The sequence below is a fragment of the Megalops cyprinoides genome, chromosome 15 (genome assembly GCF_013368585.1).
Source record: "Megalops cyprinoides isolate fMegCyp1 chromosome 15, fMegCyp1.pri, whole genome shotgun sequence".
In the NCBI taxonomy this organism is placed as follows: Eukaryota; Metazoa; Chordata; class Actinopteri; order Elopiformes; family Megalopidae; genus Megalops; species Megalops cyprinoides.
Window position 1 is genome coordinate 23,175,164 of NC_050597.1, and position 12,490 is coordinate 23,187,653.

Here is a 12,490-nt window from a genome sequence, read left to right on the forward strand (position 1 = left end):
CGTTTATTTTTTCAAATGAAGAATTAAGACATACATCTTTTAATTCATTCAAGCTGTGAAAATTACTACAAGTACATCTTGTATCTTGTATAAAAAGTTCCAACTCTTTTGTAAGCACTTTCAGAGAATAATTTATTTTTAAGACTGGCTTTTCACCACTATAAAATATATGTTCAACACACAAAACATTCTATGTGGGTTATTCTGGAAGGAACAAGGAAATCTCATTATGATCACCATTTGATGAATAATGACTTCCAATAATAGAAAAAAAGAACTGTTACAAGATAAATAAATTGATTTCAGTGAAGTTCTTCAAAAAACACAAATATATAAAAAATTCAAATATACCATGTCTGTACAAGGAATACATGGTAATATTGTTCCCCTGTGAAGCCTGTGATGTCTTCACTGATTCTCCATCTCTTCATCATAGTAATGGGTCTTTGGGTGGAGTTCAAGTACATCCCTGCTTCTCTCAGTCCGGGGGGGGGGGGGGGGGAGGAGCATTAGTTCTTCTGGAACTCCAGGTCCATACCTTTCCAGGACTTTGCTGCATTTCTCTTATACTGTTCCAGTTCCTTGAAAGAGAAGGAAGCAATTTCAGCATTATCACATGTCTTCTTTAATGGCATTGGCTTTTACTGGTAGACTTGGAATGATAAACCTTGGCCTACATTTGACTCCGTCCCCTCTACAAACATGAAACCATATGAGATGGACTGAGAACCTGAACGGCTGCAGCCCCTGATGACTACAGGCACTGCCCTCTTTGTGTAATTTCATCTTTGGTCATCTGATATTCTTACAGGTGCATCTCCACTGCCTGTGACACACTGGCCATCTCAGACATTAGAATTTCTTACTGAAAGTTAAACTCAAAGTGCACTGGAGGCGGGCCATAGTAAAAGCTGCATCTGAAGGCAGCAAAATATGGTTTTATAACCGATCAGAACCTCTGCGTGCATCAAATGAGGGTTGGTACTGCTGACGCTGCTATGCATTAGGTGACTGGTGACACCTCTAACGAGACTGTGACGTCCATCAGACGTGAACTCATTCTGAGCAGAGGACAAGCAAGCAAAGGCAAAAGCAAAGAGCAGGTCCGCTGCAAATAGCTGGATGAGAATGCCATGACTGAAACAGCAGCAGGCCACAGAGACTCTGTGGGCGAAGGGGCCGACTCAAAACCCACTCACGCCACCCGGAGCGGCGTGCGCAGAACCCAGGAAGACCCGATGACCGCAGCAGAAACCCTCCACTTGCCCCAGTCTGTCCCCATTTTGCGAAAGCCCAATGACACGTGTCCGATGGGTGTCAGAGCTAAAGAGGGTCGGGCGGCGGAGGGCCACATCACCACAACAATGCCACGGACAGCGGTTACTACAGTTCACAATCTGCAGTTGTAGACAGACGGGGCCTTATCAGGTTCACAGGAGTGTAAATGCTTATTGCTGCTAATTAGCCACCTGTTACTATCGGACACCACGGGGGTTATTACCGTTCACCGGGGCTGCACAGGGAGGCCGATGATGTGTGGGGCCTGAGTTAGTAACTATAGTTAACAGCGGGCCTCACAAACTCAACCACATCAATTGCAGCTCAGTGTTCTCCCCACATTCATGCTCAGTCTGTTGCATCTGAACTGCATGTAGCTTTTCATTTGAATTTTGCCTTTGTCATAAGGCATACACTGCGGGCAGTTTCTGAAAACAGCCGGAGTAATCTCTTAAACTGAGGCATGTCCTGGATGAAGTCAAGAACCTACAGTTCTCTCTCTCTTAACCTACTTATGACACTGCAGAATAAAACCATCACCGTTGTTTTTCATTTCATAACTGGTCTACTGGAGAGGACAGGACTGAAAATGCGATAATCAGTCATTGATTGATTCAAATAGTCTTTCACATGGAAAACATAATTCAAAAATAAAATAATAACAGCGCAGACTGTTACTTTTTTCCTCCATAAGTAAGGACACGCCTTACTCAATAGTTAAAAATAGTAAGTCCATCGAGACACTGGAATTGACACTACTCCTGTTATATTTTCAAACACATTCTGGAATGCTAAAAAATTATGGAATAAGAACACAAGGGAGACTGTAATGAGCCGTCTGCCACACATGAAACAAAACACCGGAGCATCCATTTCAGTGGATATGGCTTAATCAGACAGAACAGCAGATACGTGCTTCTCACAGACTCTGAGAATAACATGGATAGCCAGCGGAGGGGATTCTCTGTAGTACCTGGTCTTTCTGCGCTCTCATGGAGTCAATCTGGGCCTCGCTGTACTGGGGGTCTTTCGCAGGGTCCTTCAGTTCTTTGGGGTCACTTGTGCTCTGGAGGGTAGTGAGATATCAGGGATCAGCCCCTGCCGAGCACTCACCAAACACTCACAATGCTCGCAACACAACCACGTGCAGGTTTGAGCAAGTAAGTATGTAGTTCTATTCAAATAACACACACCACAGAACTGCATATACGTGTGTATTGTGTGTGTGTGAAAGTATGTCTGTGTGCATGGCTATATTTGTGTATATGTGTGTGGGTTCTTGTATGAGTACATGTATATATTTAAGTTTGTGTGTATATGTCTGCGTGTGTGTATGTGTGTGTCTGTATGTCTGTGCATGTAAAAAGAGCTACCTCAGCAGGGAAGAATCTCTCAAACACTTTCTTCCATAGGTCAAGGGGGGTTCTGGCATGTAGAGTTGATATGTCTGTTGCCGGAGGGGTGCCTACAAGGGAGGGAGTGTTACGAATTTTAAATGTAATGTAACTTATTTCATTTCTGAGTGGAAAGTTTCGTTAAATCTTACAAAAAAGCCTCTCAGCAATTCTGCAAAAAACACAGAGCAACTCACCTATCTGACTGAGGGAGTCCATTCCAGCTGGAATAATCAGGGGCTTACTGTGGTCCGTGGCCATGATCCTCCTGACAAACGATAAGAGAATGAGGAGTGTTACATGCAGTGTTACTAGGGGTAGCTTGCGGTTATTGGCTTTGCTGAGTTTACAATACATTTGGTCTGTTTGCAGTTGTATAACTTTACTCTACACCTAGGAGTAACAGAGCAGTGATAGGAGGTATACAGAAGGCTGGGTTCATCACAACAAATCCAGAAAGCCTCAAGTGGAGGCAGAATAAAAGAGCTGCAGAGTCCTCTCACCCTTTCTCTGTCCCAAAGGCCAGGTGAGTAAGGAAGCCCCTCGTCTTTGACATCAGGGTCTCGGACTTACTGCTGGTGAACTGCAGGCACAGACAGACACAGACAAAACAACAGAAGAATAAAGTACAGTGTTGCTTCTTTTTCTATTGGAGTCATGCTTCAGCACAGCACCAGAATGGAGGATTCCCAGAACGCTCATACTACGCTGCACTGAGCTCTGCCATGGCTGGTGCAATGATACGTGAAGTGGGGATGTGGGGATGGATCTGCTTTTACTCTGTCAGCTTCCATTCTCTACTCTGACCTTAACAATTACAAAAAGACTGTAGGACACAACTCAGGTCAGTCTGGCTTTACCCATTTCAGTAACACTTCAGAAGTAAAACCAACAGACTGTTGAATTAAAATCTTTTGTGAACTACAGGATGAGAAACATTTTGTACAGATATACAGATTTGTACAGATACATTTGGCAATATCTTACAGACCTTTACATATAACCACAAAGAATGGTGATGCTTCTTTTGAAAGGTGGGGGTTGAGGGCCACAAGATCCACACGTAAAGTCCATTCCTTGAAATACAGTATTTTAAGATGCACCCTACACGTGTCTTTGTGAAAGCTGAAGTCCTCTGACATGGTAGGGTTATTTTAAATTTATTATAAATTCAAATACAATTGCAAATCACCTGTAGATCAGACAGAAGTTTAGTGCTGAAAACGGAAATTACGCTTTAGAGTTCTTCAGCTTACCACGAGACCCGCTCCGTGATAATGGGCAAGGAATCGCAGGGTCTTGCAGATCACCTTCCTTTTCTCCGAATCCAAGTCCTTCACAAAACAGAAGGGCCACATCACTAAGTGGACATATAATAACCACAGCACCGACAACAGCCTCGTTTTTCTGGTGGAAGTCTGGGAAAGTCAATGGCTTGGCTATAACCATTCTGTGAAAACCCATAATTTGATACGCAGTCTTCATAAGATGTAGTAAACATACACTAAATGTACTGTATGTGTAAAGTTACAGTAGAGTACAGTGCTTTACCTGAAAGATGTCATACTTGCTGCCAATGAGGAGCAGTGGAACGGGGAAGGGGTTAATCAGCTCTCGGTCCTGTCGGAGATATGGGACAGGGCACTCAACACTGAGAAAATCCACAGGGGAATGTGTGCAGTATCTTTAAATCTACAGCAAAATGGCTCCTCTCCTGTAACAGACGCTGACTCTTGGTCAGGGAGAGCTAACTCCGTTATGTGGACTGGGGGTGAGATGACCCCAGGCTCACCGGGTGGTCCTTGTGTAGGGTTCGCAGCTCTCTCTTTGGGGTGGCGTGTTTGCTGGGCCTAGACTCCCCCGATCCCTGTGGCTCGGAAAAGGCCCGCTCTACCTGGGCCCGCGCAGACTGCAACAGCCGCTCGGTGGTCACCCACAGCGCGTTGGGTTTGGACAGGTCCAACACCAGAACCAGCGACAGGGTCCTGTGGAGCCACACCAGAACCTCAGCACCGTCTCCAGTCAGAGAACGCCCCCAATCTCCAAAACAAGTGTGCAGCTCAGCATTTTGAAACGTACATTTGCTGTCGGTGTAACCAGGGATAAGGCAATTAGATAGGCAAAAGAACAACAAACAAGGTAATTGTGGACTGCTGTTACAGAGGAGCACAGGTCACACTGACCTCACATTCAGCGGGGTGATGGGAATCTGAATGAGATCGGACAGGGACGTCCCGCCTCCTAACTCCCAAAAGTGCGCAATGTCTTTGGGCTGCGGAGACAGGAGACATCAAAGTGCCACCAGGTGAACTTCTCCGTTCACTTCAACTACACCACCCCAATAACAGCAATACAAATACACATGATTGCATCGGGGACAGAGCTTTCTTACCGTGTTGTGTCCACGTGCTCTTCTTCCAAACGTGTACTCTAGTGCTAGAGTTGGTTTAGGTGGTTCATCCCTACCAAAAAAAAAACAAAAAAAAAAACACACCAGTAGTTCATTAATCTGCCCTTTTATTCTGTGATACATTTTAAGGTTTATTACCGTTGTTGCACGTTTTTACACTCACCTGTCTAGACATCTGAGCAAAATCGTCGTCTTCCCCTGAGAAAATAAACACAAACACAAATGTTTAGTTTCATGACCACGACAGGGTGCGTTGTAAATGCAACACACTGTTCTTACAACAGGTCATGAGAAACAGTTGTTCGTCAAAATAGCCAGCAGAGGACAGCAATGTAGTACCCATTTGTGTTCTCGTTCATTTTTCTCTGCCGAACTCTCACATAGCGATGTCAATATTATGCCAGGCTAACTTGTTATCATTCATACTTGAATGGTTCAATGTGTTATGCTTCCAGCATTACAAAACAAAGCATAGGGTTGTTTCTGGTCCTTCCGCGACCGGAAAGCCGTGGCTTTGAGTACATTATCTGATTATATCAAAATTCTACTCCCACGAATTCCACGGTCACGAGTCTCATCCGTGTAAATGAAAGATCGCTCAATAATCACTAACGTCACTAACTCATTCGACTGCCTTGACATGATGCTATCCGGGCGCTTACCCCCGCTTTGCTCCCTACGAAGAACACGGTTCTTTCGCCAACTGCCGGAGGATTGCCCGCTGCATCGCCTTCTTCTTCGTCAGCCCCATTCTCCCGATGGCGCACCTCCGACGCGGCCAGCTCCCACAGTGTGTCACTAAAACAAGCGGACAATTTTACACAAAGCAACGATCTAGTCGTTCTTGCACTGCAAACACACAAAACAGATAGCTAGCCTGGCAATGTTCCTTAAACACACAACCAAAGTCGTTTTTTTGCAGCTAACTAGCATGGTTAAACTCTCGCTATGCTACCGAGCAAGAAGCAAGTTACTGCAGCTGACCACCTATCTCAAAAGATAAATGTTTTGCTCATCTTGCTGAAGGAACTAACTCCGTAAATACTCTAAAATGTACTCTTCGCAATTAGAGGTAGCTAACAATGAGTAATGTTAACTTTGTCAAGGGTAAAAACAAGAACCTGGCAGTTAGCTAGACTAGGTAGCTGCTTACGATCAAATAAAACGTTTGGAAGTTCGCAAAACAAACTATCAGGAGCTAACCCCCAACTGCTAAATTGTTACCTTATTTTTGGCATTTCTTTTCATCACTTGTACAGTGTGTCTGATTCCTGCTTCCAAAATATCACCAAGAAGGGATATGAACCACTCTTAACGGAGGCCTCTCTAGTGTTGCTTCAAGATGAACACCACGGTGGCAGCTTCGCATAAGCGTTGCGATGGGCAACGTCGCCCAACGATGACGAAACCGTGGCTGCATGTTTAAAGGTTCTTGCGGGAAACGAGAGGTCTGAGAGCTTCACATGTATGAAATTGCAACCAAAACGTGGATGTAAAAATCACAGAAACTACAGTTCTTACAGTATCAGTGATATATTTTAGAGTTAATGCTAAGTTTTAATTATACATGATTCATAACGTTATTAAATATTCATGAAGTATTCAAGTAGTATTTATTCATTTATTGTACATTCAATACAAAGGGCTATTAGGGCTACTTCTAACTTATCTAAAATAGTAAATGTTTACTATTTTTACTATTATAAAAATTTTAACCGCCACTAATCTGTAGCACCCACCGGAGTGATGGACAGTCATCCATTTTACATTGGAACACTCACCACAAATCACCTGAGGTGGAGAGGGAGGGAAACTATTTAGTCAGTTACATTATGGAATTATTGTATGGCCAGGTTGAAAGACCCAGATTGAGAACTTAGTCAGGGCGGCTGGAACCCCCAGCTCTTTGCAAGAAGTACCATGGGATCTTTAACAACTACAGAGAGTCAGGACCTTGGTTTAAGGACTCACCTGAAAAATGGTGTTTCCAACATAACTGCAGTGGGGTGTTAGTCTCCTGTAGGGTCCAGAAGGAACCTACTGGCCCACTAACACCACTTCCAGCAGTAACTTGGTTTTTTGTCCAGGTACTAACCAAGTCCAACCCCTTTTTGCTTCAGTCATGAGGCAGATGAGAGTTTCAGGGTGGTGTGACTGCATACACAAATGTATACCAAGGGTACATGGTATTGGTGGTCCAGTCAGTTTAGTATACTGTAGCTGCCTGTGTCATTCACAGCAATGCATGCGTGATCTAATATTTGTAAAAAATCTGCTTTATGATAAAAAAAAAACCCAAAAAACTATTGGTTTACAAAAAAATTTGGTTGGATGCTGTCAATACAGTACACTGAAAGAAATATTGTTTAGACTATTTTGAGCAGCAATGCAAAAACAGATGTGTTTCTAAAATGAAGATCTGATTTAAACTTCAGCTTTTAGAGAGATTATTGAAATAAACTAATTGATTACCTGATGCCAAGACATTTGCATGTTAGGACAGAATCATTACGTTGACAAATGATTTGTGGTTGAATACAACTTTGCTTTTAAGAATTATTAGTATTAAATATCAGTAATTGTTTTTTTAAAGGACATGGTAACAGAGAATACATATTTAATAAAGGTCTTCTGTAGCAGATATGGGGACTTATATGCTCTCTGTACAGGTCATGGTAAACTTAATACATTTTAGGCAGGACACACATAGTAGACATGTGCTCAACCAAATTTTTTTTCAGTAAATATCAAGCTATATAAATGGATGATGTGTCACATGCAAGCTGTGCTGGATCAGGGTGTCACAGAAGAAAGTGATCAATGCTGATGAGGTCAGGTGAAGATGATTTTAATGTGAGAAATGTTGACAGCAATTATGTAAAAAGCTGGTTTTTTGCATGCCTCAAAAGGAATGTGTAAGAACAGGAGAGAAACTGCTTAAATATCTAAATCAGAGCATCTACAGGGCATCTCTTCTTCAAGCAGCTTAAGGTGTGCGTGTGTCACATGACCCAACATCTTTCACCTGGCTGTGTTTCAGACACCTCGCTACAAAAGGCTGTTACAGACTATGGCCATGCTTTTGCAGCCTGATCCAGTCATATCCTTTTTCGCCAGTGATCATTGCTCAAATTGTCACTGTATTTCAAGAATGGCATATCTGTTATGGCAACTGCAGGTCAGTTCAGGACAAGCCAACTGCTTGAGTGTTGTATATTGTTAGTGTATTACTGAATGCATCAACTGCACACAAAAGATGTACCTCTGATGTTGCACATGAGATCACACAAAAAACAGCACACACACACACACACTTTTATACATCTTGAATAAATAACAAACATTCTGTGCAGAGACAAAATGAATTCAAAAATGACTACATTCAAAATCTTTGAACAAACATCTGATTTAATCAAAGTTGTGTATTTAAATACTGCATCTTTGTGACAATCAGAGTGACAATTTCTAAATATATATTCTGGCTTATCAAAATAAATATTTAAGCAGGTAATTTTTAAAATATTAATAAAATATCTTCTGAACTGGCATTCATACAGTTTTAAAAATATCCTGACCAAACACAAAAGCAAGAAAGCTTGGACAAGGTTTATAGCACATTAACCTACAGTATAACAAAAGGTCATATTTATGATCAAGGGTTTGAGAACTTATAGACCACATTTGCAGGCTCATAGGAATATCACAGCATATGAAACAAACAGCAGTGAGTCTAAACGGTGAGATATATCCGTGTAAAAGTCACAAAAGTAAAAACCTTAGTATTAAAGATGAAATCGTGGATGGCAGGAAGTCTCAAAGGGAAGTCTCATCCCGTGAGAAGCTAAATATAAAGTTGGAAGGGTGAAAGGAGACAGCTTCCAGTTTGATTGGATTATTTCTCCTGTTTCCGCACAGGTAATAGGTGTGTATTTAGTCTGTTGTTTCCCTTCAAGCTATTCTGAGTACAGGTATAACATTTTTCCCTTCAGGCATTTAGATGTGTGTATCGCACTATGTCAGTCAGTGTCTCATTACTGTGGCCATGCAATGAATAACAACAGTACTTATGGATAAAAAGGTCAAAAGATGTCACTCCTGTCCTTCCCACTGCGAGGATGCATGCAGCTGGCAAAGAACCCCAGCATGTGTCACAGAGTGGGCTGATAAGAGGTGGAGCTAATCTAGCGTACTTCAAAATCTCAAGCTTTGGACTTCACCTCCCATCATGCTCTCTGTGAGATGTTTCGTGTCACTGTCTATCAAATGCTGCCAGGTACTGACTTGCTTGTTTACCATGATACCACTGGCACTCCCCTTCTTTTCAATATTTAAAATTAAAATATATTAAAATAAAATAAAATAAAAATTGGCTAGCAACCTTTGCGCTCCATCAGTTTCAAAAGCATGTGTTACAAGAAGGCCTCCGGCAAACTTTTGTCAAAACAACATTCCAATATTCCTCCTAAGGCATCTGGATCTAAGTACACTGAAGTTGAGGAGAACTACATTACTCTAAAATACTCTGGGCTGTCGAATGCAGTAGCATTGTACCCTGTGACATGCTTGAACCCATGAGGATGATTCAGTGCAATGTCACATGATCTGACCACAAGGGGCAGTACCTTGTCACATGACTGTACCACAGTGCCCTGTCATGTGATTGAGAGAGCTACACCCTCTTGTCTCCTATCTCTGGAGACCGGTGGACGGACTGAGGGAAACGGGGCCGCTGTTGGAGCAGCCACCAGTAGAGGGCGCTCACAGCAGGGTTGGTGCCTTGCTGGGTCTACTGGAGGTGGGCTGCAGTTTGCTCTCTGCCTCCGCGTTCTTGAGATCGACTGGCTGAGCTGACAGGAGGGCGGGCGCAGAGAGGTGGTGGGCGGCGGCCTTCTGCTGGTGGGCGCTGTTGATGTAGCTGGCAATGAGCAGGGTCATCTCCAAAATCTAACGGGAAACACGGAAACTGTCACGCCAAAACACACATACATATGATGCACATCTACTCAAAACACACTTTTCTTAAACATATCACTTTCAGTCATATCAAGCTCTCAATCAGACTACTACTCTCCTCTTTGCTAAACCTGATTTAAACTTTCTGGATTGGTGAATTGCACATCATCTGTATGATGTGCAATGTCACCACAAGATACAGGGAGTATATATATGCAACAATAATCCACTATCCATATTATGTCTCTGTACACAACCACTATCCCTGACACCTGGAGTATGTGGACTAATTGCAAGCATGTTTGGACACTTTTTGAGTATGCAAGTGAACCGCACAGCACACACGGCTATCTTCAGTATGTGACTTGAGATGATGTCAGCAAACACTGTGGTCAGCCAGTATCTGTGCAGAAAAACAGCCTGTAGAAGTGACCTCCCATAACCCCCGTTTCAGCTGAACCCCAGCACCCGCGTCTGCGGTTTGAACATGGTCACCTTGGGCTTGGCCATGGAGAACAGGTGCTTCTCCGTGGGCTTGTCTTTGGCCGCGCTGCTCCCAATGCTCTGCCCGACCACCAGCATGAAGTCGTCACGGCAACCACCGAAGGTCATCAGATTCTTGTGCGGGTGAGACACCAGCAGCCTCTGGATGGGGAAGCAGCAGGTTAACAGGGTGTGGCTCCGTCTGGTGCGATCCTGGTGATATTGTATTGTTAAGTCAGAAATCTCACCATTGAGTTGTACTCCAGCATGCTGATGCCGTTCTCGTGGACCGCCAGCCACACGGGGGCGCCCTGCTGCGGAGAGGGTGTGATCGGCTGCACACACACACACACACACACACACACACACACACACACACACACACACACGTATACACACACAAGGTCAACACAGACATGTCAAGAACCCACAGAGACATGAAGGACATGGTTGTGTGTGTGTGATGCTGTGAGCCCCCACGGTGACAGGACAGACCTACCTTGGCAGCAAACAGCTTGGCCCCAAAGAAAGGCCACTTGCGGGCGACGGTCAGGTAGATGCGGATGCAGTCGGAGGAGCTGCGGCCCCTGAGAGACCCCCAGCAGGCAGAAAGACGCTGTCGTAGCTGCCTGAAGAAGAGGGGACAGTGACAGGGACAGCAAAGGGGGGTGAATAAGGAGAAGGAGGTGAGCAGGCACAGTGATTTAAGGTGAAAGGTGAAAACAGGCCCCAAAAGAGCTGTCTATGAAGATTATGAGTTACATTAATTAAAAGTGTCAACATGTTTGTAAGGCAAAATCAGTTGAATTAGTACAATACAGTAGGTGTTCTGGTTTGTTTGTGTGTGTGTGTGTGTGTGTGCATCTGTAAAAGTGTGCATGTGTGTAGTATGTGTGTGTGTGGGCTGGTGTATGTGCATGGTGTATGTGTATGGTTTACACATGAGGCTTACCTGAGCTGCTCCTCAGTGCAGCCCTGCCGGTACCGCTTGGGGTAGAACCTCTCCAGAACCTGTTTGAGGGTTTGGTTAGACTTGGACTGAGCCGACCCCGGTCCAGCTGGGGTGGAGAATGGGCGTTCAAAGTCTCCAAATTCTACCTGGGGGGGGGGGGGGGGGGGGTGAAAGGATATTGGTTTTTGGAAAAGTCTGGAAGACAAGGCCAGAGGTCCAGAGTGCAGAATTTTGGGGAAGGACATGAAAGATGAAAACAGGATGTGTCTAAATATCTCCAAAACCACTCGTACCTGAGCCAGCAGAGCACACATCTCCAGGGCCAGCTCTTTGTTGATGGGGAAGTGTCCCTCAACGATGCCCTCGTTGGTCTGGTAAGCCAGGAGCAGCCTCTCTCGCTCTGTCTCCCCCCTCACCTGGAGAGAGAAGTACAGCCTGTGCAGGGGCGGGGACAGAAGCCAAGAGAGGGAAAGGGTGGAGTCAGAAGCAAAGGGGTGGGAATAGAAGCCAAAACAGGTAAGAGGTGGAGACAGAGGTCAAAAGAGGGTAATGTCATGAGGTAATTGTGCCATTACCAAGACAGCATTGTTTGAGGTGTGGCCATTTTTCATTTTTCATGTATACTGTCGGTTCTAAAGATGGAGTCTTAATGTGTCCTGTTCTTACAGTTTATAACCTCTTACTTGCTCTTACAGTCCTGTCTGACCCTGCCTGTTCTTATTGAAAAGTCTGAGAAGTATCCCTTTTCTAGCAGTGGTCTAAGGCATACAGGTGCCTGTTTTTATAGCAGTCTGAAGTTTACCTGTTCTTGTAGGTGAACCGGACCGTCCTGGTGCTCTCGGACTTGCCCGTGTGCAGCTCTTTGGAGGCCTGCTCCCATTTTGAGATGATGTCACAGATCTGAGGCATGTGAACAAACAATCACACATTGTCAGCCATTGTCAAGCAGAGCGCTTTTTCTATGAAAACTCAGTCAAAGTAATAATGCTTATGTCTGGAATCTAACAGTGTGTGTGTGTG

At 44.1% G+C, this 12,490-nt stretch overlaps 2 protein-coding genes across 2 annotated transcripts in view; both read right to left on the reverse strand.

The window, feature by feature from the left end:
• Positions 1-501: 501 nt before the first annotated feature.
• dync2li1 (dynein, cytoplasmic 2, light intermediate chain 1) lies at positions 502-6,420 on the reverse strand. Its single transcript, XM_036547315.1, has 13 exons — positions 6,307-6,420; positions 5,745-5,880; positions 5,246-5,280; positions 5,065-5,134; positions 4,856-4,944; positions 4,465-4,657; positions 4,224-4,292; positions 3,929-4,006; positions 3,176-3,255; positions 2,870-2,940; positions 2,652-2,743; positions 2,252-2,344; positions 502-581 (listed from the first exon to the last, which is right to left on the reverse strand). Exons 1-13 carry the CDS (start codon positions 6,318-6,320, stop codon positions 510-512), a joined length of 1,092 nt encoding a protein of 363 aa, XP_036403208.1. The 5' UTR covers positions 6,321-6,420; the 3' UTR covers positions 502-509.
• A 2,270-nt stretch (positions 6,421-8,690) lies between these two features.
• The window catches only part of plekhh2 (pleckstrin homology domain containing, family H (with MyTH4 domain) member 2), a 28,076-nt gene continuing 24,276 nt past the window's right edge, over positions 8,691-12,490 (reverse strand). The window contains exons 24-30 of the mRNA XM_036546624.1: positions 12,273-12,370; positions 11,764-11,905; positions 11,471-11,616; positions 11,018-11,147; positions 10,767-10,853; positions 10,531-10,680; positions 8,691-10,026 (exon numbers count right to left, since the gene is read on the reverse strand). Of these exons, the coding sequence (XP_036402517.1) occupies positions 9,841-10,026; positions 10,531-10,680; positions 10,767-10,853; positions 11,018-11,147; positions 11,471-11,616; positions 11,764-11,905; positions 12,273-12,370 (939 nt within the window). The 3' untranslated portion in view covers positions 8,691-9,840. The remainder of the gene's footprint in view (positions 10,027-10,530; positions 10,681-10,766; positions 10,854-11,017; positions 11,148-11,470; positions 11,617-11,763; positions 11,906-12,272; positions 12,371-12,490) is intronic.